The sequence below is a fragment of the Xenopus tropicalis genome, chromosome 5 (assembly GCF_000004195.4).
Source record: "Xenopus tropicalis strain Nigerian chromosome 5, UCB_Xtro_10.0, whole genome shotgun sequence".
NCBI lineage: Eukaryota > Metazoa > Chordata > Amphibia > Anura > Pipidae > Xenopus > Xenopus tropicalis.
Window position 1 is genome coordinate 69,003,731 of NC_030681.2, and position 27,949 is coordinate 69,031,679.

General features: G+C 36.6%; 1 protein-coding gene across 2 annotated transcripts in view; it reads right to left on the minus strand.

Annotated features, from left to right (window-relative positions):
* Positions 1 to 2,877: 2,877 nt before the first annotated feature.
* The window catches only part of arhgap18 (Rho GTPase activating protein 18), a 78,898-nt gene continuing 53,826 nt past the window's right edge, over positions 2,878 to 27,949 (minus strand). The window contains exons 3-15 of one of the 2 annotated variants that reach the window (NM_001078868.1): positions 26,737 to 26,972; positions 25,575 to 25,650; positions 20,454 to 20,605; positions 19,145 to 19,310; positions 17,262 to 17,353; positions 15,744 to 15,821; positions 14,078 to 14,237; positions 13,744 to 13,826; positions 13,316 to 13,531; positions 11,918 to 12,055; positions 8,793 to 8,917; positions 6,892 to 6,956; positions 2,878 to 3,162 (exon numbers count right to left, since the gene is read on the minus strand). In NM_001078868.1, the coding sequence (NP_001072336.1) occupies positions 3,068 to 3,162; positions 6,892 to 6,956; positions 8,793 to 8,917; positions 11,918 to 12,055; positions 13,316 to 13,531; positions 13,744 to 13,826; positions 14,078 to 14,237; positions 15,744 to 15,821; positions 17,262 to 17,353; positions 19,145 to 19,310; positions 20,454 to 20,605; positions 25,575 to 25,650; positions 26,737 to 26,972 (1,682 nt within the window). In that variant the 3' untranslated portion in view covers positions 2,878 to 3,067. The remainder of the gene's footprint in view (positions 3,163 to 6,891; positions 6,957 to 8,792; positions 8,918 to 11,917; positions 12,056 to 13,315; positions 13,532 to 13,743; positions 13,827 to 14,077; positions 14,238 to 15,743; positions 15,822 to 17,261; positions 17,354 to 19,144; positions 19,311 to 20,453; positions 20,606 to 25,574; positions 25,651 to 26,736; positions 26,973 to 27,949) is intronic. The other variant, XM_031901785.1, reaches the window with a different exon arrangement.

The following is a 27,949-nucleotide window of genomic DNA, read 5'->3' on the forward strand; positions in this document are numbered from 1 at the left end:
TGATGGGTTGATAGGATTTCTGCCGGGTTTCCAATATGCTCAGCATTTTTAATAAGCTCCAATATTTGATATATGTTATCTGCCTTAAAAATACTTTTTTTTTTAATTTTCTTTTTGCTTTGTTTTAAATTACTTAAATAACTAGTAATACCCAATTCCTTCAAAATATTAAAAATTACATTTCCATAACATATTTCCCTCCCCACATGGTGCTGCCTTTCTGTGACTACATGCACATAAGTCTGGTTAATGAGCAGAAACTGTAGAGAACAAACAAAAAATGTGCATAGAAAATAAGATATGGTATTTTCCTATTTAAGAGCAACATTCTAAAGGCATAACCATTTTTCACTATTTTGAAAAGTAATAAATGTGTGGAAGTTCTTCTATACAAAATACATCTATAACAGGTGAGTACACTGCACCTTTAAATATGCTATTACAGGTATAGGACCCATTATCCAGAATGCTCGGGACCAAGGGTATTCCGGATAAGGGGTCTTTCCATAATTTGGATCTCCATACCTTAAGTCTTCTAAAAATTTAATAAAACATTAAACCCAATAGGATTGTTTTGCATCCAATAAGGATTATTTATATCTTAGTTGGGATCAATTACAAGGTTCTGTTTTATTTCTACATAAAAAAAGGAAATCAGTTTTAAAATTCTGAATTATTTGCTTATAATGGAGTCTATGGGAGACGGGCTTTCCGTAATTCGGAGCTTTCTGGATAATGGGTTTCCGGATAAGGGGTCCGATACCTGTGAATATGAAGATAGTAAAAGCTGGCCTACGTAAATATAATAGGGTTTACATTTGTTCCTGTCATGGCAAGGATGAGAATAAAGAAATTTCACAATAACACAGGTGGGTATAATATGATATCTGCAGGGATGTGTATCTACCTAGCTAATAGGCTTTATTGCCTTAAACTTTCCTGGCATTTTTTCCTGAGTATAGTGTTATAACAGTCTAACCATGGAGAAGCCCCAAACAATCACTTAGGGGCTGATTTACTAACCCACGAATCCGACCCGAATTGGAAAAGTTGCGACTTGAAAACGAACATTTTGCGACTTTTTCGTATGTTTTGCGATTTTTTCGGATTCTTTACGAATTTTTCGTTACCAATACGATTTTTGCGTAAAAACGCGAGTTTTTCGTATCCATTACGAAAGTTGCGTAAAAAGTTGCTCATTTTTCGTAGCGTTAAAACTTACGCGAAAAGTTGCGCATTTTACGAAAAATGCGCAACTTTTTACGCAACTTTCGTAATGGATACGAAAACTCGCGTTTTTACGCAAAAATCGTATTGGTAACGAAAAATTCGTAAAGAATCCGAAAAAATCGCAAAACATACGAAAAAATCGCAAAATACCGATCATTACGAAAAAAACGCAATCGGACTCCATTCGACCCGTTTGTGGGTAAGTAAATCAGCCCCTTAGTGTCTTGCCCCAAGGCCAATAATGTCTGCTAATGCTATCGACTGCACTGGCTGCAAAGTGTATATAGTTGTTCCTTTGGACAAAGCAGATGCTTAGTGATGAAATAATCCCAGGCACCTAAACATAGAGCACTGGTGGAACAAATAACAGCTTAGCTTGGCTAGGACAGTAAAAACAAACTTACTTAGAACTTCTTACTATCTTACCTATAAACAACCCCTAAAAGGTCAGTAGCATAATTTCAAATATTTATATATATTTATATATATGTTATATTTACATGTATAACAAAAATACCTGCTGTACAAAAAAAATAAAGTTTTCCCACCTCATACCCTTAAACTTAACGTAAGAAAAACATTGTATTCAATCAAAATAGCTGTACTTCAGATCCGGTGTTTTAGATCCTGTCTTAAAGCATAACGGATAAGGTATGTAAAAATAGTTAAAGGGATTGTCTCATTTCTAACTTAGATACCACTATAAGCAGAGAAAAAGTTACGTACAAGTCATATAAGGACACACAAAGATTTTTTTTTTTCATTTTGGTAGCAATAAAATATATACTATTACGATATTTTTATAACTGCTTGTGCTTGGTTCGCTTAAAGCAATGGTCATTATCTGACCTATTCTGCTACCAACAACACTTAGATTAAGTGGTGATAAAGGACATTGGGATAAAAGGTCAATAAAACGAGCGCTATTTATAGCATGCGTTTATTTAAGCATCCTTATTTTTTGCAACTTAGCGCTCGATTCACTAAAAGGACAGGCGTCATAATTAAGACTCTATTTTCCTTGCGTTATTTAAATCGCAATGAGCGTTTTTCTTGCGTTATTTCCCGCTGCGCGTGATATATTTCGCCGCGTGCTATATTAGCGCATAATTTTATGCACATAAACATTACTTTCGGAAAACTACTTTTCTGAAAATTACCATTTCCCAGAAAACTGGAGGATGCATCACTCTAGGGCCAACTTGAAAAAATCCCACTGCAAAGTCCATGTTGTGTTGCCAAAAGCTCACGAACCACAATTTTCTTTAAGTACCGCCTGCCCCAAGTAGGTGTTAATCTTCGCACAGACTAATGTGATACTTAGCGCATTTAACGCTTCATATGTGTTTGTGAATCATGCATTAGTATTATTTCTATTCGCTAATTAACGCAATGCGAGGTTAATAACGTTAGCCTTTTTTTTAATGCAAAAAAGCGTGCGATAAGCGTTATCGACCTTTAGTGAATCGGCCCTATTAATTCTAGAACCAGAAATCTTATCAACAATACTAATCCCTAAGGTGTGGTGGCTCTGCTCAAGGAATAGCAAAGGTTCCTTCTGTCGCCTCCGAGATCATAAATCCATCATTACTGATTTTGCAGCAACCAATATTTAATCACACAGCCAAAGAGATTCTGAAGTACTGCTTTGCTTAAATATAGCATTTTAAAGATAAATACGCCCTATGAAGTATGTTTAATTGGCAGGAAGATTGAAGCTATACATTTGGGCAAATTTCACAAGTAAATAAATGTGCATTTTACACTGCAATGAGAAATTAAGCATATGTAAGAAGTATAATATTAACATTTTTCACAGTAACGGTTACTAAGTCTGTCATACGCTTGGTTTTGCTTTAATAACCCACTCAGCATTAGGATTCAGCTGAAACAGGTCTTTCATGTAAGTGCTGTCTTCAAGGCAACGTCCCACTGCAAAACAATAAATTTATATTGAATGACGCTATATATACAGTTTATATCACAGAATATATATACAATGCAAGCTATTTTCAGAATAGTCACGCTAATACAGATAACAAGAATGCCATAGAAAAGGAGGAGGAGGAGTGTGTCTGTTCATTAAGCAGGAATTAAAAGCAAATATTAAAGAGGAAGTGATGGGGGGAACAGAGGGAGCTGAATCCTTATGGGTTGAGCTTCTCACAGATAGTAAAGAATCTACCAAACTAATTGTAGGGGTATGCTATAGACCCCCTAATGTAAGTGAGGAGGAGGAGGCTCAGCTCCAGTTGCAAATAGAAAAGGCTGCTAGTTTGGGGCAAGTGATTATAATGGGGGATTTTAATTACCCTGATATTGATGTTTGGTGCAGGAAACAAATTTACACGGGGGCAACAAAGACAATGAATTTTAGGAAGGCAAATTTTAGCTCCTTAAGGGCAGCGCTTCAGGGCATAGATTGGGGCATTATGTTTTCTGATAAAAACACAGAGCAGAAATGGTTGTCATTTAAAATTATATTAAATCATTACTGTTCTCAATTTATTCCATTAATAAGAAAAAGTAGAAGTGTTAAGAATCACCCTATGTGGCTTAACTCTGAGGTAAAGAAGTTAATAGGAAAAAAAAGGTAAGCTTTTAAGAAATATAAGTCAGAGGGGACAGTAGCTGCGTTTAATGAATATAAACACTATTAAACACTATAACAAGTGTTGTAAAACAGCAATCCGGAAGGCAAAGATAGAAAATGAGGAGCGCATCGCGGCAGAGGCCAAGACTAACCCCAAAAAGTTTTTTAAGTATATTAATAGTAAAAAGATGCAGGTTGAGGGTGTGGCCCCATTGAGTTATAGTAACAATATGGTTACAGCGGATACAGAAAAGGCAGATGTGCTTAACCAGTTCTTTTCTTCTGTGTATACAGTAGAGGAGCCAGAGTACCAAGTCCCACCCAATTGCTGCACTGTTGCCTCAGCTCCAACTACACAGTGGTTGACACAGGATATGGCGCTTAAAGGGTTACACAAGATAAATGTAAACAAGGCACTGGGGCCAGATGGAATACACCCTTGGGTACTGAGAGAGCTAGGGTCAGAATTGCAGTGGCCCTTGTTTCTGATATTCTCAGACTCTCTTTCATCAGGTATGGTAACTAGGGATTGGAACAAGGCAAATGTCATTCCTATATTTAAAAAGGGAGCAAGATCTCAGCCTGGCAAATATAGGCCTGTAAGTTTGACATCCGTGGTGGGCAAGTTATTTGAAAGCTTGTTAAGGGATCACATACAAAATTATGTACTGGAGAATGCCATTATGAGCAGTAATCAGCATGGCTTTATGAAGGACAGGTCATGTCAGACCAATTTAATTGCTTTTTATGATGAGGTAAGTAAGAAGCTTGACAGTGGGGATGCAGTAGATATAATCTATTTGGATTTTGCCAAAGCATTTGATACCGTTCCCCACAAACGACTGCTTTCTAAACTAAGGTCTATTGGTCTTAGTGAAGTCATTTGCACATGGATAGAAAACTGGCTACAGGATCGGGTACAGAGGGTGGTTGTTAATGGTACATTCTCTACTTGGAATAAGGTTCTCAGTGAGGTCCCTCAGGGTTCTGTACTGGGTCGACTTTTGTTTAATTTGTTCATAAATGACTTAGGGGAGGGTATTATAAATAATGTATCAGTGTTTGCAGATGACACAAAACTCTGCAGACCAGTCAATTCTATCCAGGATGTGGCATCCTTGCAGCAGGATCTTGGCCAACTGGCAATCTGGGCGGCTAAGTGGCAGATGAGATTTAATGTGGATAAATGTAAGGTCATGCACCTGGGATGTAAAAATATGCAAGCCACTTATACCCTTAATGGGACTGCACTAGGCAAATCCATAATGGAGAAGGACCTTGGAGTCCTTGTAGATAATAAACTTGGCTGTAGCAAGCAATGCCAGGCAGCAGCTGCAAGGGCAAACAAGGTTTTGAGCTGTATTAAAAGGGGTATAGATTCACGGGAGGAGGGGGTTATTCTTCCCCTTTACAGAGCGCTGGTAAGTCCCCATCTAGAATATGCTGTTCAGTTCTGGTCTCCAGGGCTCAAACGGGACATGATTGAGTTAGAGAGGGTCCAGAGAAGGGCAACTAAGTTGGTAAAGGGTATGGAAAGTCTCAGTTATGAAGAAAGACTGGCCAAGTTGGGTCTGTTTACACTGCAGAAGAGGCGCTTAAGAGGTGACATGATAACTATGTATAAGTATATAAGGGGATCATATAATAATCTTTCTAATTTTTTATTTACCAGTAGGTCCTTCCAACGGACACGAGGGCACCCACTCCGTTTAGAAGAAGGGAGGTTCCGTTAAAAAATTCAGAAAGGAAATTTTTTACTGTGAGAGCTGTGAAGTTGTGGAATTCCCTCCCCGAATATGTACTGGCTGATACATTATATAACTTTAAGAAGGGGCTGGATGGATTCTTAGCAAGTGAGGGAATACAGGGTTATGGGCGTAGCTCTTAGTACAAGTTGATCCAGGGACTGGTCCGATTGCCATCTTGGAGTCAGGAAGGAATTTTTTCCCCTCTGCGGCAAATTAGAGAGGCTTCAGATGGGGTTTTTTTGCCTTCTTTTGGCAGATGTTGCTTTGTAGATGTTGCTTTGATTTACCAATCATGCAAGTTGCATAACAACCTCCTTGGCATGCACCAGGTATTAAGCTGAAATTGTAGGAATAATTGCTGCAATGCGGCTAAAAAAAGGTAATTGTTTAATTGGATCAATTATACACATTGCTCCTGTGCATCTAAATGAACTAAAATGTGTATCTCTTTTTATAAGTTCCCTTTTTTTGTACTTAAAGGACACAGATCACAGAAAAATTGTTTTCTCTCCACCAGAAGTGGTGTTTGATCATGCTCTTGCATTGCTCTTGTGGGAAACAATACTATTTTTGCAAGAAAAGCACTATGGGAGCACTATAGTATATGCAAAGGATCAGGGGTTGCACGGACAGATCCTACATCATGTGCATAATGATCAAGGGCATGTGTTCGTTATGTGCATGTAAGTGCCCCAACATAACCACCTCCAATAGGAGGTCCCTCTGGGTGTGGTCAACATAGCACACGCGAGAGGTATTTTCTTGCAAAGGATATTATTTCCAATGGAGGGGAAACTAATTTTCTAAGATAGAAAATTAATGACATGTTTTTCTGTTATGCCTATGCATTTGACAGTAACATACAGTATAAGGGCTCTGGCACACGGGGAGATTAGTCGCCCGCGACAAAACGCAAATTGCGCCGCCGCGTGTGCCATCCCACCGGCGACTTACACTTTCGCCGGTGGGATGGCAGGTGAAGGCAACTTGGGGAGATTAGTCGCCCGCGAACAGGGAGTTTTGTCGCGGGCGACTAATCTCCCCGTGTGCCAGAGCCCTAACAGAACCAACATCTGAGTTCTTTCTTTATAATCAGAATAATATTAGCTTTACAACAGATTATTTGCACCTGCCACAGCTTTGTGAAATGTACTATCATCTGTGTATGGTGTTGCTTAAACTTTGTAGTCAGTAAAAAAAACATTTACTGTATTTGCTTACTTTGGTAAGAGTAACTGTACATTTTACTTTGGTAAGAGTATCTGTACATTTTAACTTTAGACTTTTAAAGCTTTTAATTTGTACGTGCACAATACTTACCAATGTTTCCTCCAATTTCATACAAGCAAACTTCTTCTTTCTTTATATTTCTTTCAGTAACACTGCTATAGAAGAGAAAGCAAGCACATGTTAGATACAGCTACTACTATATACAGCTGTACACCACTGTCCAACATACATTAACACATTTTCAGAGACTGAAAACTATAACCTGGCAACTAGTGTTAAATGTATAATACAACCTTGCATTGAGCAATATGTATATTACATCTGAGTCTGTAATGACCACAAATTACTGTTCAACGTAGGTTCAAAAATATCAAATATTAGAGAAAGCAAACCAACACTGCCAAAAACCAGTGTACACTCTTTACTCCTTACTTTAAGGCATATTTATAAAAGTGTGTAACATATGGCACTGAATTACACCAAAATACTGATCAGTGGAGGGCACTCTAGTAAGCAATATCAAGGTATATAAAAAAAAAAAAAAAGCCCAAAAGCACCCCCATTTAGGGCAGCTAAATCAATACAACTTTACATAAACATGGGCTTGTGCACAAATTATTTCTAGCATAAATAAGTTTGCTTTATAGAATGGTTTAAAAAAATGTTACAAAATCAAGTTTAATAAACACACATTGAAACAATCCAACATATTAGTACAATACATACCACCAAAGAGAACACAGGGTAGCGGATACACTTGCCAAAATAAGAATTACCCCTACGTTTCGTCCAAAGGTGAATCCTGATGTGTATAGCATATTAAAACCCTATTCAATTAGGACGCCAGCGTGCTTGTTGCTAGGATATGGAAACCAGTTAGCGTGTTCTGGCGATATGCTAAACGAGGGAGCTGCGTCACTTTGTGGGAAACGTAACCCATGGAAGTGACATCACATACCCTGAAACAAGCATTGCACACATGGCAAGGAAAATTTGCAGTCTTCATTGAATAGGTTATTTATTTTATCTTGTATTCATATCTCTTGAGAAAGGCCTTTTTGACGAATCATCATGGTCATTTTTATTTTGGCAGGTGTATACTGAAACATTTACATTTGTAAGATTCTATCTGGTAATTAAGCTAAAATCAATATATTATAAAATAAAGAGATTTGTTTTTTAAGCATTGAACAAATGTAATCAGGAAATGAAAAATACCAACAAATTAAAAACAAACAAAAATACTTGCCTGACCACAAGCCACAGCGGGCCAAACAGGAAAGAAGCTGTACAGAGATTAAATGATTCTCAGGAAACCAAACTGAAGAATCTGTTCATTAATTCTATGTTCTAATGAAGTGACATTCATACCAGCTAAGTTATTTCTGTAACAATGCTTTCCTGATGATGTTCTTTCAAGCACTCTCTATATCTTCCCCTATCTTGCCCTAAATTATATTTACTGTGCAGAGCCCAGATTAAATATAAAATTCTGAAAAGATATTATTGTTAAGGGTTAAACTAACAATAACAAGTGATTCTTCTCCCAATATTTGTTTAATTCAATATAACAACATTATTTTGCAACCAATACAAGCTTTATAATAATCTCCAAATTGTATTAACGGGGAGATTAGGAAAAATACACATTTAACAAAAGCATTTTAAAATGTATGTGTAGGAGTGCTACAGGTTTCCTTACTTCTATATTTTACAATTGCCTAATTTCAGTTTTTGAATCAACAGTACATAATTATTTTAACTACTCTAAAACACTTCTTTTTTAGGTATTACTATTCCTTTAAGCCTTTGTCTGTCTGTAAGGCCTAGTTTGCAGTTACTAGTTATATTTTATTGTGTAGCAAGGTAACTTGAAATCTTATCTTCCAGCTTATTGTTTATCAATGAGCTTTTCACTGTATTTGGAGAGCACACCTCAGATCACAGGTACAAAATTAACATTTTGAATGGTCTGTCCAAAATACACATACCTTTCCTGACTGAGAAAGCGTGCCAAGATCTCGCCTGCTTTTAACTCTGCTGTTAGTTGAACAGCCATGGAGACTTTGGAAAACTGTGGGGCCTGAACCCTTATGAATCCCTGAGGAGCATCATTCTAAAAAGAATAAGAGTCTGTGAGCACCACGTGGAACACCAGTTAAAATTTACTCAGTGGTTTACTCATATCATTATAGCCTGCTGTAGTGCACCTACAAAAGCACTAACTCTGGGATGAATGGTAAAATGTACCTTTGCACCACAATGTCACCGTCAACAATATTTTGCAAACACACAAGTTATCAACATAAGAAAGTTAATGCAGTAAAGAGAAAATATACCCCCTAGCTCATTCAATTGGTCTTATGTAGAAAACATTACAAAACAGTGAATATGAACTTCTAGAAATAAATCGAAATGTATTTTTTTTTTTTTACACAAACATACCCGAATCCACAGACTGAATATAAACCATACTTGTATGAGTAACTTTCCAACAACCCTTAGATACACAGTGTAATGCCAACCCACCCTTACCTTGTTCTATTTTGAAGTGATGGATTTTGGTACTTGAAGCCCCTCTGCTTTGCAGAGAATCTGTGCACCACCCACTAAAGCAAAGGGACTTCATGTACCAAAATCCATCACTTCACAATGAAACAAGGTAAGGGTGGGGTAGCATTACTGTGTAAGCTTAAGGGCCGATAAAGAACTAGTGCTTGTGAACAGAGATCGACTTGGTTTTCTTTTAGTCTCTGGAACCAGGTATTTTTGTGTAAAAAAAAAAAAATATATAGCTTAAAATTCAGTATTTATGCTGCTTTTCTTCCAACTATATGAGCTCATGTCTTCGTTACATAAATGTTAATAAAAATTACATATTAAAAGAGCATATCACAAGTATAAAAAAACAGTATGCTGCTTCCACCTTATTTCCACAGCCCCTCTTGGTAGCTCTCTGTTTATAAAGGCAGTAATCAAGTAGTAGTCAAAAATCATAACTGCATAAATTAGGAAAGGGTAAAAATCACTATGCAAATCAACCTACTGTTTTAGTCTGGGTGACCCATGAAGTGAAACCTTGTTGCAAATTTTCTGCCCTGTAAATTTCTACCTTATAAATGGCGTTAATTCCTCTTGAGCATAGTTGAGTGGATTGGCATTCTCCTGTAAGACTTGTGAATAAAGCCTCATAAAAAGGTACAGAGCTCAGTAGTGGAGACTAATATAAGACTGCACCAGTTATGCAAGTCTTATAACTACCCAAACATCAGCATCATACTGTACTTCAAAAGAAACTGTTTTAGTCTGCTAAAAAGCTGAAATATCTTTCAGCAAGACAGTTTTCCCAGAGTAACTGAAGTGGCTCAAGAACAATAAGGTGAATATCCATCCTAAAATGGCCCAGTCAATGCTCCAAATCTAGTCCTATTTGGCACTGCTTAAAATATAAGGTGAACCTAAACAACATGAATAACAGTGAATGAAGAATAGGCAGAAATCATTACATTTTGTTTAAAACAGGAACATAGTAACACAAAAACCTGACAAAACAAAGAAACAGGCAAGAGCTTTAAAATAAAACTATTATATAAAACAGAACTTATTTTAAAAAATTGTAAAGCTATGTAATTTAAATTTACCTGTGCCTTTAAAGCAATTGCAAACAGACAATTTTAGTAGCTCAGGGATGGTGTCAAAGAACCCAAAATGCAAAGTACAAACTGCCTAAAAGTGCTAGTGCAGTGATTCCCAACCAGTGGCTTGTGAGCAACACATTGTTCACCACCCCATTTGATTTTGCTCCCAGTGGCCTCAAAGTAGGTGCCGATTTATAAATCTCTGGCTTGGAGGCAAATTTTGGAAACATGGTTTTACTCTAAGCAAAGCCTCCTGCAGGCTAGCAGTCCACAGAGTCCAAATAGCCAATGGTAGTTCTTATTTGGCATCCCCAAAGAACTTTGTGTGGCTACCCAACACTGGTTTACTAGTAAAAAAAAAAAAGTTTGTTGATCCTTGCACAAGTGCAAGAAATGTTCTAAAGGAAACAAAAAAAAATCTAATACGATAGTCCTATCAAAAGCCATTGGACCCCCTGTTTATCTTCCTGTGTAAAGATGACATCCATTGTATTCTATACAGTTTACCTGTTATCTGCAAGGTAAATACAGGTTACTGCTTCTATGGCTACACAACAATATAATTATATAAACAGTATTAGTGATTTGTAATTTGTATTGTCAGTATCTACATAAACTAAATTTAAAGACATCCACAAACTGCAACATTTTTAGTTCAAATCGTTTACGCAAAACTAGCCAGAAAGCTCCAAAACATATATATTTTAGATATATATATATATATATACAAAAAATAGCCGGGTACCGCACTCACAGGTCTTGTAGAAAGAAATTTATTCAAAAACTTGTGTCTAACGTTTCGGCTGCCATTGCAAACCAATACAAACCACGAGGGTTCAGCACTCCTTAGCAAATGGCTAATTGACCCAGGTGCTACCGATTCAAGCAATTTCAATAAAGTCCACAGGTATAGCGGTGCACACTGGGAATCCTTTAAAAATTAGCTTTTATTGAAATATATAAAACTTAATACATGGAGAAATAGGTCAACGTTTCGGCCCCCATCTTGGGCCTTTGTCTTGTGCCATTGGGTGTGGGTTTGTGCTTTTATCTATTTATAGCTTTGATGGTTTTTACATGTTTAAGGTCTTGACAAAGGCCCAAGATGGGGGCCGAAACGTTGACCTATTTCTCCATGTATTAAGTTTTATATATTTCAATAAAAGCTAATTTTTAAAGGATTCCCAGTGTGCACCGCTATACCTGTGGACTTATATATATATATATATATACACATACACACACAAGTAATTCTTTGTATGTAACAGATTTCCCTATTTTGACTGTAACATTCTTGAAAAATAAATAAATTAAATCCATGTTAAAAGCAAAACGATCACTTTGGGTTCTTTCATGTTTAAAGCCATAGTGTGATTAAGGCATGGTGTTTTACATTACAGAATGACCCCATATCCCGGTCCCCAGTTATATTATATTACAGATGTCTGGGCTTATCTAAATAGAATATAGCGTCATACTTCACTTGTGCACTTCTCCGACTTTTCTCTGTCATAAGCCATTCTTTTCAAAAGTTTCTTCATAGGCTTTTCCTTTGAAAGTTTCTTCTGGTTTACAATATTTTGCCGTCTTACTTGGGCAACAATAAACTTTGGTATCTGTTGCATTAAAACATAGGTATACTTAATATTTTTGTTTCAAAGCATTTATTTTATTTCAAACATTAAAAAAAAAATTAAAACAGAATTTTTAGTAAAAGCAATATTTCACCTTCTGTGTCTGCCATCCCATCTATCTCACACAATCAGTTTAGTTATAATGTGTATATTGTACTAAAAGTTAACTTAAAGGTGAACCACCTCAGGTTTCACTGGTGATGAGCAAAATATTTCACCATGAAAAAACACCCATATGCTTAAAAAAAAAAAAAAAAACGAGCCGTGAAAAAATGCCCATTGACAATGTGTTTAGCAAATATTTGGGAGAAGTGAAACAGGACAGATTCACTCATCATTAGCCCCTAGTTATAAACATTTTAATTACCTCTAAATCAATTACATTGGAAACAGACTGAAATAACTTCTGTCAAACTTTCTTCTCACAGAAAAATCATTCAGGACATGGCACAAGCCTGCTCAGTTTGCTCCTCTCTCCCTCCTTCCCCTGCCCCCCCCCTTCCCTCTCTGCTGTAATGTGATCTGAGAGCAGTTCCCTGCCTGGTATAGTCAGACCAAGCTAAAATGGCTGCTGCTATCAACAAACAGAGGTCTGTTTACTCAGGTATGGTAAACTATTCTACAGAATAACTATAGCATTCTAGTTTTCATTATTGGCACTATTCTATTGGCAATAAAAAATGTCTGCGTAGGTTTCCTTCTCCTATAAGGATAACTCCCCCATCCCCAGTAGTTTCTATAAAAATGTTCCAGGCTAGCTGGCTACAACTTAATCCTCTTAGGCAACAGCACAAGTAGCATTGTGTTATCAGCACAATCCAAAAATGGCCAAAAACACCCTTCCCTGGTAAACCACTGTAGTCGCTGTTGGTTTGCTAGTAAAAGTGCCTAATCTTCTGATATATAGCAATTACAATGTTTTACTGTGTAAAGGCAATTTGGGGCATACTGTCACAATTTAATGTCACATCACATATGTAGTTACAAAAAAGTAGAGCGGTCAGACATTATTAGGCAGAATAATCACACAAAAGGGGCAATAAATGGTGTATTATAGTATCAAGGGAAATACTATAAAACTCTTCCAGCATAGGTATTCTCCTGTACTAAGCTAAAATCTGCAGAAAACAGATATGAGGTTTTTTTTCTGTAATAGCAGATATTGCATGATAAATAATGCAGGAGTATATAAAGAAGAATAAGGTCATAGGACATGCTTAGGACTATGCTTAAGCAACTTACAGTCCACAGTAGATTTTGGTATTTGATCATAAAAAGCATCACAGAGGCTGTTCGGGCAGCACTGAAAGCTCCCTCTAAGGCACCTTGGTCCACAGTCTTTAACTGATATGTGTGTACTGAGAATAGATTTGGAGCCATTATCATTGCAACATTTTTCAGAATCATCTTGTTCTGCTCTCTGTGATCCACAACCCTTTGAAGGAATTCAAGCAAAGCCTGAAACAAAGGTTAACAAAAGAACTTTAGATCCTTTCCAGCAAATGGGGATCATGTTTGTGCAAACTTGCTTTAAGTTACAAGGATACAATGAAAGGGCTTATTGTTTAGTTTAGCAGCTAGGTAACCAGGAATAAACTACAATGCCTTCAAGGAATTCTTGTAAAAAATTCCAGAATGGAATGATTTTACTAATGAAAAAAAAAACTAACCTTTAGCGTGTCCCTATGTATTTCTGGAAGGAGGATTACAAGGAGATTCAAAGCTTGCAGACGATGCTTTTTGGTTGGGAGGTCTATATGTGGAAAAGACATAACGTTAAGTTGGTGCAGGGTCCAACAAAGCATATCAGGAAAAACTTAAAGGCTGCACAGTTTAGATTTAAAGAAAAAAAGGATTAACATATAAAGTATTATGCACAAGAGTGAAAAATATATATAAGCTAAGCCAAACAGCTTCCAATTTACTTAAAACTACTTAAAAATAAGTCTCAAGCAAAATTAACAATATTTTATTAGACTCCAAATAAAAAGGAAATTATCTCACATTGCACAGAATGGAATGCTTTCAGATACTCTACAGTCAGCAGAGGAAGAGGGAGTTCTCGAATAAAAAACTTTAATAGACTGGCTGCATCATGTTGTTTCACATTGTCCCAATTAAATGTGCCCTCATAAAACTTTGCTTCCAACTCTTCAATCAAAGCCTGTAGAAGGATACATACAAGCAACCAGAGATAAACATTAAAAGTATGTAGCTCAACAGCAGAAAATACAAGCCAAATTAAAAGAATAGTAATAGCAATTTTTTTTGTAATACTTAAACTGGCCACACAAGCAACGGTATAATCTACATTTGTATGATCTTCAGACCAGATAATTTTTGTACCATGGTGATCAATTGTTTAGTTGATCGGACAAGTTAGAAAATTTTAGTCACATAACCATAAAATCTGGGCATGTATTGCGTATCTGAACGTTATCCTTGGGGTTATCCTTTCTAGGAAGTTACTTTTCTACGATTGGTGCCTTTCTCCTTTGGGGCACTTTGCAAGTAAAATTCAAGCTGAAGATGAACAAAAAATATAAGGGAAAGTAAGCTTTACCTATCATTATAGCTGTTTAGAGGGGGGAATTAAGTATTAAAAAAATCCTTGTTACAGTTCCTTAAAAGTATTAAAACATTATCAAATTGACAAAAAAAGCACTTGGTTTATAAATGTACATTTGCTACTATTTATGTAATTTGAGTAATTTGTTCTCCAAGTAACCTGCCTAAGGGCGAAGACACACGGGGCGATTAGTGGGCACGACTTTTAAGTAAGTTCGTTGTGGCAACTAATCGCAGCGACTTTTCTTCCATAGGTTATAATAGAAGTCGACGAGACTGAACGCTTGCAAGTTTACGCTGCACAGATTAGTCGCCGCAATTTTAAAAAGTCGTGGCGACTAATCGCCCTGCGTGTCTTCGCCCTTAGAGTTTAATCAAACATAATCAGTCTGCTCTTAACAATAATAAACAAACATACAAAAAGAACACCTATACGAGTAAGGGTAATCTCACCTTTGGATATTTGTAGCTGTTACTACAGGTGGCTAAAGATGTTTCATGATAGTCAATCCTTTTTTTTTTTTTTTTATGGCACAGAGCTACTGTGCCAGTTCCCCCAGTCAGTATCCCTATTTTAATATTTTTTTGGTTCAGAAATGCTCTGTGTCACTTCTGGCAGCTAATTGTCTTATGGCTAAAAAAAGGCCTTGGGCTTTCTTTGTAGGTCAGACAATCAAATTGCTAAAGTTCAGTACCATTGTCTAGGTTAGCTAATGAACTCTAGCACTTCAAAGTCTGATGGCCAAATAAATGAAAAAGCCAAAACATAGGATAGTTGGACAGAATATCTTAACTACACAGCAAAGAAAAGGGAGTAGCCCCCATAATAATAACTGCCTATCCATATTTTATGAGAATAGTATGCTATTGCACCTGCTATTACATTTGATCTGAAACATGTTTTACATTTACTTTACACGAATGACTGGGTGATTGACTTGGTTCTCCAGAGTGAAAGCTGATTTATAAAGTCTCTAGAGGGTTTGATGGTACCTATACTCTGAAGAACCTGAATATAAATTCAACAGTGAAAAACCATTACCTAGTCTGCATGAATACCTCTGGTGAAAGAATCAAATCTAATCAAAAGGCTGTTACAAACCTTGATTCTAGCAGAAGCTCCTGGTATTCTCAGAATTCCTTCTGTGTCCAAACCTCCCTTTTCTATATGACCTATGAGCTAAAAATATTTTTAAAATAAAACATCAGTAAAGCCATGCACCAAGTAAAACATTTCTTTTTAATTAAACAGGAGATTTACTATACAACCCCAAGCACCTGTATAAGATTTTAGAACTGGACTACTTCTCCAAAAAGCTTCTTCAAATTGCTTACATCCTGCTGAAGCATCCATGTTTTAGTGTGGCCAAAAAGGCAATTGCCCTAGATATTTAAGACATGTTTGTTGTGACCCCTGAACTACTTTAGATCAGCATGTAAGAACTTCAAATTAAAACAAGTAAATTCTGAATAGGCTTAAAGCTCTGCCATAAAAATACATTATAACATTGCTCAATTGATTAAAGAAGAAATATCAGTCTCAACTAAGTTTCTGAGGACAGAAAAAAATTACAACACCTAAAAATTAGAAATGTATAGACATTTTACTGACACCCTTTTCACTCTGTAGCATCTCTAGCATTACTGGCTAGGGGTCTGGTCTTTCAGCGTTGATCCTGACAGGCTTTTAAAGCTAACTGTTAACCTGCCATCTTGCTGATAATACTGCCACCAGAGAAAAAGTCCACAGCTTCGTCTTTTGGCAGGCTCAGTGTTAGCCTGGGTTCAGCTTAAGGTGGCCATACACGCACCGATATTATCGTACGAAACCTCGTTTCGTACGATAATCGGTGCGTGTATGGTATGTCAGCGAGCCGACCGATGTCGCAGGAAGCTGCTGAAATCGGTCGGCTCGTCGATCGGCCAGGTTAGAAAATTTTGATCGGGCGCCATAGAAGGCGCCTGACCAAAATTCTCCCTTCAGAGCTGAATCGGCAGAAGGAGGTAGAAATCCTATTGTTTCTACCTCCTTACCTGCCGATTCAGCCCTGAATGGTGTGTGGCGGATCTGACGATGTTTCGTGCGACCGATGGTCGTACGAAACATCGTCGGATCGCCACGTGTATGGCCATCTTAAACGGAGTGGAGATTGGCCCTAGAAACATGAAACCAGGCAAGTCTTCGGACCTGTCTCAATCCCTTGTTACTGCACTCAGGCTAAAGTGTGCCTGTGTAGCTACATGGAGCTGCAGATAGGGGCACATTCACTTTTCTTACCCTGTGTAGGAAATGCAGGCTCAGAAAAGCCAATGATCCACTGTCTGTGACTCTGGCCAGATGAACAGATGAGTTATTCTATGGGTACACAGCATGATAAACATTATACAATACTGCTGCACACTCTATCATATCAAGCAAAGGTTTCTCTTGTTATGCAGCAGTTTTCCTGCCTTGCTGACCTGAGATATTGCTTTTTGACCCGATATCCATAGAGCACATAGTATTTAATATATGTGAAGCGGTTAACCTAATTGATACCTGGTAATGTTTACATATTACATAGCAAACAACAGTAGCAATATACAGTATCTGCATTTATTAGCGAGAGAGAGAACTTACACTTTGAAAGATTAGCGGTACCCTCGTACCAGGAGCTCTCTTTTGATCTTGATCTAGCAAAGTAGATAATGGCACTCTGAACAGTCCACTTTCTAGGAAAAAAAAAGTCACAATTACTTATATTTATTATATATGTCAGTCCATATCCTGCAATGAAGAGAGAACCATCCATGCATTTTACATAAATGTACCTACAATCACATTAAAAAGTAAGTTCCCCCAAATGCAATTTTTTACTTTACATTACTTTACTTCAACAGTCTTTTCAATAATACAGATAGATGATAGTGATATAATATAACAAGTATTATCACCATTTCTATTTTGTTGTCCATCATGTACAGTAATTTAAATATATATTTAAATTGTACATTTGGAAAAAGTGAGTACACTCCTACTACACTAGTGAGTATACAACATTTATCATTATCTCAGATACCTAAAACTAGAATTAGGTGTACTAGATCATGTGCATACAATTAGAACTCTGCTGGAGAGGATCATAAAGTAACTGGTTTTATTTAAACCTCAAACATTTCACTTGCTTTTCATTTTGTTGAAGTGTGTAGTATCATGTCTACATTAAAGAGTTCTCTGTGGCCTTATAGATGCCTATGAGTTGGGGAACTGGAAACAACTGGACTTTGATCATTCCACAAAAAAATTGATCCCCTCCCATCCATTCCTCTGTGTAGCTCCACAGACAGGCACAGTGTTGGCCCCTGTGCAGTTACACTTAGTGGATTTCAGCTGAAAAATGCATCATTTTGTGTTTATTTGGCAGTAATCTGCTCAGTGTAATTACACAAAGACCTACAGTATGTCATGTCTGTCTGTTGAACTACACAGAGGAGTGGATGGGAACAGATCCACTTGTACTCATGCTGAAAAAAGTGGATCATCCACCCCATCTGCCCCTACCCTTAGGCCAAGCTATGAATTCTGAGAACAATATGCTCTGGACAGACCAGGCAGAGAGAATTATTTGGCCATACTTGCAGAGCCTACTTTTTCCACATAATGAGAAAGCACATCTGTTAATATTTTTTTCAGTGAATGCATGCATGTAAATGTTTCCTTGCTTTTTGTTCAGTTACATCACCTTTATCTTTTCATACTGTTTGAATGAAGATAGATATGTCCACATGGGGTGTACTTAACTTTTTCACACAACTGCATTTATATGACGTATATCGTAATCTAAGAAATGGAGATTAGTGGAACGTGGGTGAGTTCAGTCAAACTGGAGGCTTTTTGTAGTGAAATAAAAGTCTAATACCCAATTGGCACCGTGTAAGGACCCAAATACACTACTAGATATTAGGGATGAACAAACTCTTTCGTCACACAGTAAAGTTTCGAGGCAAAATTCAGTTTTGTAGTGAACTTTTTTTCCATGCTAGAAATTTTCCATTCAGTGTTTTATTACATGTGCTTGGCGACAGCTGGATTAACTACATTGTATGACTAATGGAAAATTAAATGGGAGTTTTGGTTAACCTGATTTGGAGAATTTCTGACATGAGCTATGGAAGCAAAGATATCTAGATGGTACAATTTTTATCTATGAAGAACAGATGTGCCATAGTGGAACCGAGATTCTGTAACAATGTAGGGCAATGTATACGTTACAGCAGAGCCAAAAATGCCTCAAGTTTAATAGAGTTTCAACTTCCCCATGACTTAGATTTTTGCATAATTGTAAGGTTTTGTAAATTTTCTGCTAGATATAGTTAATTTGCCATGGCCACATGACCCTTATTGTTCATTGCTTTCATGTATATTTGGTAAAATGGATAATATCAAACCCTTTTTCACATACACACAGTTTAAAATTATTTTTGGGTGTTAAAACACAAATACATTATACTTTGACTCTTTACCTCTAACTTTGATTTTTGCTGCTCTTTGCATTTTAAGCTCAGTCCCCAGAACATCATATAGTGCAGTCAGCTCGATTAAGGCAAGAGAAGACACCTTTTTCATATCCTGTGGAGCCAAGTCCCCAATCTTTGTTGTACCTGTTTTGTCCTGTGTAAGCCTGAAATTCTGCAGCAAAGAATGAATAGTTAAATGAAGAGTAAACTCAATAAAAAAAATCCTACATGCAGATGTTTGAAGAAACACTGCAAGAACATGTATTATCTTTTCAACTTGTTACATACAGACTTACTCATAAAACTGGGGAGCTTTTATTTATACATATACTATACTGTGAGAACTATTTCATCATAGCTTTCCATTATTTCTGCTTTTGCAAAGAAGAAATAAAGTATGCGCAGGACAGGGACATGATAAGCAAATGGCAAAGGTTTTCCTTATACCAATTATTTTAGTGCAAAAGGGTGTTGTTCATTTTCAGATGCAGCAAAAACATTTCTAGTTCTGCAAACAATAAAAAAAGTTCAATAGGCCCATGAAAGCCTAATAACAGAAATATATATATAAAATATATATATATATTTTTTTTATAGTTTTTGAATTATTTTCCTACTTTGTCTACATCTTTCTAGATGTCACATTGACCCCACTAGCCAAAAAATGTTCTCTCTTTTAGGCTACAATATTATTTTTATTCCTTATCTTTTTAATTACTCCCTCTCCTATTCATATTCCAGTCTCTCATTCACACCACTCACTGGTTGCTAAGGTAACCAAGACCCTAGCAACCAGATAGCTGCTGAAATTCCAAACTGGGGAGCTGCTAAACTAAAGGCTAAGAGAAGTAGAGGTACCACCTTCACAGTCTTATAACTGTGAATAGAAACAAATTTTTTTCTTTTTCATTTTTGAGGACTAGATAATTATAAATTTATAATGCAATACAAAGAGATCTATAGAGTTATTAGGCATTCTGGGGGCCATATATTATGGTATCTTAGGACAATATTTCAAACTGGAAAATCTTCATCCAAGTACTTGATAAAGTCCAACCCATTCCTTAATTTCACATTAATTACCTAGCAGAACAAATGATACAATGTTTAGGGTCTCCAACTGTCACCACACTTTTTTATATTTATATAATATAGGTCTGCACTAAAGGCATTTTGTTTCCATGATTCTGCCCAAATACCACGTGTCACTGTTGCAAAGATAGACACTAATCAAGCCCATAAGCAAGTCATTGCTGTAACACACTCCTGCAAGTTTTATATAAAGCCAACTAGGTTACATGAAAAGAAAACTCACAGGAAGCAAAGAGTCATCTTCCTTCTCATTTCTGACTCTTGTGAAGTCTTTAAGATTTGATGCCTGTTCTGCAAATGAAATTTCCAGATTTATATCTGTTACAGGAACAGGAAGGTCATCACCAACATTTCTAGAAGCCTCTGGCGCCACACCTTGTTAATAAATAGGAAATACTTGCATTATAACACAAAGCACATTAAATCATAGCATGAATTTAAAAAAAAGCTACCAGGAACACATTAGTTTAACCTGAAAAAAAAAAGTCCAGCAAAGAGAAAACAACACAAGCACTGTTACATAGTGTGACAATTATTAAAGGGAACATGAAGTCATAATAATATTGATTTTAATGCAAATTGCATTAAATTTAATATAGCTTTTTTCCCACATTTTTAGTTAAATGGAAGGTTTAGCCACTAGATGGCACATTCAGTACTTAAAACAAGTTCAGAAGGCTTTCATAGTTACATAGTTAATTCGCGCATAAACAAAAAAAATCAATATCTGTCCATAAAGTTTGAACCTTCTATGTGCTAACCCCAGCATTACAATAGGAAAGATTTTGGTATTCTCTTTGTAATTTGTAAGTACACAAATAAATACATGCACACTAATTTTAACTATTTTTCTTTATCTGTACACTGTACAACTGACACATTCCACAACGCTTATACATTATAAACATTAGACTCTTCCCCTGCTGGCCATACACAACCAGATCTGCTTGTTTGCTGAGGTCACCAAATGAGTTAATCTGGGCCAACAATCAAGATTTATTTAGCACAAAATGATGCGGTCACAATCGCATAGAATTATAATTTGAAAGGTATTCAAGTATCATACTCCTTTTAATTAATAACACTTTAAGCTGAGTTTAAGTTTAATGCAAGTTTATAAAAACACTGGAAAAACAAACTGTTCAAGACCCCTTTATGTAGGCAAATTACTAATCTTACATTTTTGCAGTTCCCTTTGGCATTCCACATATTAAAAAAAAAAAAACTATAAATAAATTGCTGTTCCTGCATCGTTTCCACCTGCATTCCTGCCTACCCCAGGTTAGTGTAAAAACACACTTAATACATACACATACATTTTGTGGGGGATCGGGGGGCTTTTGCACATTCACAGGACTCACACATACTTGCACACACGCACACACACAACACACCATTTGCCAAGTGTACACATACATACACACTTATACAATTTTGTGGCTGTTTTTTTATTTTTTTTATTGCACTGTGGGGTTTTTTTGCCTAAAAATATGTTTTATTGCCTTGGCGAATAGTGTATTCGCTAACCGCATTGTGCAATACCTTTTGTATGTTATTTCAGAGATTATATAAAATTTTTGATGATTTTGGTACAGTTTTAAGCGATTTTATTGCATTTTTTTATTGCATTTTTTATTGGATTCAGTCAGATCAGATAGTGTGACATGAAACCTGACCCCAAATTAAGGCCCTGTCTTAATGTGTTAAATAACTCCATACATTTGAATTCATAGATCTTCCTTTCTTGTTCAGATCCAAAGTTCCCTTTTAGAATTAACACCTTCATGTCCTGAAGCCTGTGGTCCTGATTGCAGAAGTGTTGTCCCACTGGTGTATCACATGCTTTGGTCTTGATCTTATGTCTGTGATGGTTCATCCTTGTGCGCAGTTTTTGCCCTGTTTCTCCAATGTACATTCCTCCTGTAGGGCACTTAGTACATATGATCAAGTACACCACATTGGAGGAAGCACATGAATAGCAGTCCCGAATAGTGTAGACTTTTTGTGTATTCGGTATTGCAATTTGATCTTTGCACAGGATGTATTTGCACGTCTCACATCTTTTGCTGTTGCAGGGAAATGTACCTGCTTTAGTTGTTTGGGGAAGAGCACTTCTAACGAATCCAGACCCCTGGACTATTTACAACCCACCCTAATAAACCTTAATTACTTTCACTATCTTCACAAGTTATCTCTATCTATCTGTAACTTCCTAATTTATTGCTTGTAAACACTTCTCTCTGATCTATCAGTATAAATGTTGTGCCATTTCAGTTCTCATTTGTATTTTGCCTGATGAAGGGACCTTAGAGCTCCGAAAGCTTGCAATGTATTTTTATTGTTAGCCAATATAGGTATCATTTCTACAATAATCTTGTATTTGTGTTTTGTTGTTTTTTTATTATTATTTTTGACACTGGCTAACACGGTACTACAGTTTTTGTTTTGTGAGTGATTTTATTGTATTTCGCATTGTTCTTTGTTTTACTTGTTTGTGCCCTTGGAAATTTTGTCTGCCATGTATCCATTTGGGTGCCTCTGTACACCAAATGGATTGGTAAATATGCATTGGGCATTAAACTGTTCAGCAGACCCCTGGCATTCATATTTAGAATGGTTGGTGTTGGTACGTTACAACATGTGGGGTAATAATGGAGTAAAATGCTAGCTTTGTGACAAGTTTCAGAAATTTCATAAAAACTGCTACATTTAGCATTGATTTTTAGTTAGGTAGTTTGCAGTAGAAAGGCATATGTACCCATTTTAGTTTTGTTAGAATGTGTACTTTCAGAAGATATATGGCTTTCTAGGGTCTCTGTGCTTGTTTTATGGCACATAATATACATACCGGGTGCTTAAATTGCAGCAGCCAGTGTCAGATGTGAAAGTTCATATGTCCTGTGGCAATTATATTTAGGATTCTTTATGCTGGAATGTAATCAAACTGTTAAAAGAGTGTTTGGCTTTCATATATATTGAAATTGCATTTTTATACAATTCATACATTCTTATAGAAACTGCTAGGTTCAGAAAAGCATCACTGTTTGGAATGGAGAAAGACATGGTTACCCATTTCGGATTCGGCAGAATGTGTACTTTTCAAAAATATATGATTTTCTGGGGTAAACCTAATGTTCCCAAATGTTGGCTTTGGAAACTAAAGTATGTTGTATTCTGCTGTAGTGCTTTGAATATTCGGTTACAGTGTGAAGCTGAACCAGAGCGTTTATGGAAAGGGGGTATCCAAAAAGAGAATTACAAGTGAGTTTGGACACAGTTAAGGGTGTTATTGATACACAATTGGAAACCCCCCTTGATAATTTAACCAAAGAGAAAGGAGAAAGGTTGGCATTTGTGAGCCAATTCTCAGTAGCCAGTAAACATGTGAGGAACATTTATTAGGAAACACTGGCAGGTATTAAAAATGGGCATATCCAATGTTAAGGAATTTTCTATACCACCTCTAATGGCTTATAAAAGGAACAAAAATTTTGGTTAGGGCTGATATAGGTCCACAAAAGAAATATACACAACGGTTTTTGGGTACTCCATGCTTATCCTGCGCACATTGTAATAACATTACAAAGGGTGAGTTCTTTACACACCCACATACAGGTAGAACTATTAGAAAATATTTTACATCTGACTCTACGTATGTAGTTTATCTCATTAAGTGTCCCTGCTGCCTTGCATATATAGGGGAAACAACACAGAAGGACAGAATTAAGCAACATAAATCCAATATACGTTGCAAACAATTGCAATTACCTATACCTGCACATTTTCATCAAATGAAACATTCAATTTCACAGTCAAGATATCAAGTTATAGATAATGTCGATCCACTTATACGGGGAAGATATAGACAGCGATTACTAAAGAAATTGGAAATGCATTGGATTAATACATTAGGCACCCTGTCACCTGGTGGTCTTAATAGGGAATATACTGCTATAATGTTTATATAAGTAAGTTGATGTCAAGTGCTTGTTTTTAACAAATACTTGTGTTTATGTCTTAATTTTTGCTTATTATACATTTTGTTTCATCTTTCTTTAGGACAGTAAGATTTAAACCTGTGGGAGCTCCTGATCCATATTAGTTCTGGGCTTAATTGTCCCCTGAATTTGGCATTGGAACCAGAGAGATATATGATGGATGAAATACACTCCAGTAAGATACTGTCCAATTCAAGATCTGTTCAGTATGTTATATGTGATACATGCCACAGGGCACTTATTATATTGTATACACAGGCATTTAGTTTGTATTTCATTGTGCGCACTAAATATATTCACAGAATACTATGGGTTAAATGGAGGTGAATATGGATAAACCCTCCTCTTCCTGTGGGTATTTAAACACTTGTTTGTATTTGTACTAATAGGCTAAATGAAAAAAGGTCTGGATTGAAGCCCGAAACATTGCCTTTGGCACTTGAGTAAAGTTTCACATTTTTTCAAATCAACCGGAGTGCTGCTGTTTTCATCATTTTTGCATATTCGGTTATTTACTGCTGGGAGTTTTTGCTCTATAGAAGTCGGAAATCTCCATAAAGCTATACATATCAGGTATTGGCAGGTTCGAGAGACATGAGGCTTTCCAAATCAGTTGAATTTTTGGCCATAAAATAAAATATTTTTCTGGTATAAATCCCTATACAAGTATAGGACCCGTTATCCAGAATGCTTGGGACCAAGGGTATTCCGGATATGGGGTCTTTCTGTAATTTGAAACTCCATACCTTAAGTCTACTAAAAATTAATAAAACATTAATTAAACCCAATAGGATTGGTTTGCTTCCAATAAGGATTATTTATATCTTAGTTGGGATCAATTCCCTTTTCTACAGAGAAAAGGGAAATCAGTTTTAAAATTCTGAATTATTTGATTAAAATCTATGGGAGACAGGCTTTCTGTAATTCGGAGCTTTCTGGATAACGGGTTTCCGGATAAGGGATTGCATAGCTGTAGCATGAAAAATAGCAATTTTGCTTTTTTCTTTCCTATTTTGTTATTTAGAGCTCTAAATTTTATTTCAGAATTGGAAATACACAAAAAGCTCAAGTTTTCCTGAAAAAAAAGCAAATGCCCATAAAAGTCTGGCCCTGAGTGAAACTGAAATGTGGAAATATGCTGGCACTTAAAGGGATATTACAGGCAATGATATAATCTTTATTTTTTTTACAAAATATTTTTTGTTTTATAATTAAATGTAATCGTTTTTGTAGTTCTCCTGTTTGGAATTGGAATTTTAATGGTTAATGCCCCAATTACCCTGGAAACCTGGCAGTGCTTTTCTCATTACGCAACAGAAAAAAAGTCAAAACAAAACCCAACATACATTCTGCTTTTTCGTTTGCCTCTTCATTCTTTGGATCATTACTTTCTGTCGACTGAAATCCATTAATGTCTCCAGCCTAAAATGTAAATAAGCCAATAACGGAGGCAATCATTAAAAATGTATACAAGAAAAAGTAAGTATACTAATCAATAGGCTTGGCAAGAAAATTATATGGATTATGTATTCAACCTATATATCAGGTATTGTAAAGTATAAAAATATAAAATCAGCAAAAGATGGTAGACTATATAAAACATCAATGACCAAAAAGATAACATTAACCATAAGCTTATTATGGATAATTTTTAGACCTGCAATACAGTATTTAAAGAAAACGAACTACTGCAACTACGTTCATTCGAATATGCTTGGGTCTCACCACCGACACGGACCCCGCTTGAGCATGCGCAATTGAAGCAGATTTCCGGCTAGCCCCAACTGCACATGCTCAAGCGGGATCCGTGACAGCGGTGAGACCCGAAGCAGGATGAGTTTTCCAATAGGGCGAGTTTTTAAAGTTTTACACTATGCGAGAGGCGAGAGGAAAGAGGTGGGGGGGGGGGGGGGGGGGAGGTCTATGCAGACCAATTAAGGGGGCTTTTCGACCAGGGGGGGTGTAGTTCTCCTTTAATAATCACAGATATGTCTTAATTAAAATGAAAGACAAAAAGTATGTTCAGCACAACTTCAATAAATAAAGGGGTATAAGGTTTTTGTTATGAGTCCAACTGACAGCTGTCCAATGGAAGCCAGACTCTGAATTGCTCAAATCAGCAGCTTGGCAGTGTGGCCACCTTTAGCCTCAGAACCATTGTGGTATGTATAACTAGCGATGCACCGAATCTGGGACTTTTACAGCATGATTCGAATTTGGCTGAATTCATGTTCCATGGTTCATGTTCATGAATTCATGTGACTTTTCGTTACATAAACATGGAACTTGAACATTTTTCACTGCGCGCTAGATGCGCAGTTCATTTTAACCCTTCGGTAGCTTTGATTGCATATTTAAGTGAGGATTCAGGTTCGGTATTCGGCCGAAACTTTCACAAAGGATTCGGGGTTCGGCCGAATCCCAAAATGGTGGATTCAGTGCATCCCTAACAATAACAATTGCCTCCCTGGTAAGGAGCCCCAGTTAATATTCAAATGTATTACCCACCTTGTCCTGTAAATTAACAGGTTGCTTGAAGACATCTCTGACATCGGGAATTTGATGTTGCCTGTTTTTTTTCCTCAGGGTCTGTGTAACCGTGTCAATTCTTTTTTGGACTGCTGCTGACTGTGTCTTGGTCAGGGTGGAGAGGAGCACTATGCTCTCTTGAGGGTCTGCAGCACACTCATTGAACAGATTGGACAGGCCAGCCTCTTTAAGCCATTCCTCTTCCAGCTCCCCTTCTACAAATCAAGAATAAATGCCTTACAATGCAGTCGTGATTAAATTGCTAAAGAACTACAAATCTACAATTAGTATTGATGCTGGTATATATAGTTTATGTGAGTGTATATATAGGTTGGTAGTTGTCTATGTGCATTAGGGTTTACTTGTAGGGGTTGAACCTGATGGACTTTGGTCTTTTTTCAACCCACTATAACTATGTAAAATGATTGTGTTTTTCTATATTTTCATAAATAGGGGTAGGTAAGGATTTATAGGAGGCATCTAACTAGAAGCCACCTCTTTTGTGACAAAAACCTATTGCTGCATAATTCTTTCTTTGTTTCATTGCCAATCCCCTTCATAACTTTAGCTGCATTATTTTTCACTGTATTATCAGGAAAAGATATCTTTACTTATACATAAAATGTCATCTTCCTTTTACATACATCAAGGGGAATGTCAGACTTTGTTGCCCCCGTGGAAAACAAAGCTACAAAAATACCTTTTAACTGCAGTTTTTTTTAACAGGAATCACTAGTGGTAAACCAGGTTGGCAAGTTGAAATGTACCTCCAGTTATTCCCATTTGCTAAAACTGAAAAATATTCTGGAAGCTTTGTAGTTCACAGGGATTGCAGGTTAATTATAATTACATGACTCATTCTCTATAAGTGGATGAGTTATGTAACATATATTTACATAGAACCATATGCAAAATTAAAGTAAAGAAAGACAGTATTACTATAAAAAAAAACATTACAATAAGAAATTGTGTAAATGTTAGGCTTAACTGCTTCAAGCAACAAGATAAGGTGCCACTAGTACCTGATGTAAATCAACTAGCAACAGCCCAGGTGTACAAGTCCCACCGCCTATGTGGGCTTGGGAAACAGATTTGTACCCATTTCTTTTTAACACAATTGCTTGTTTGTACAGGTGGTGTGCCCTCCAAAAAACATATTGTTTGCACAAGCCCTAGACCCTCCCATAGCTGC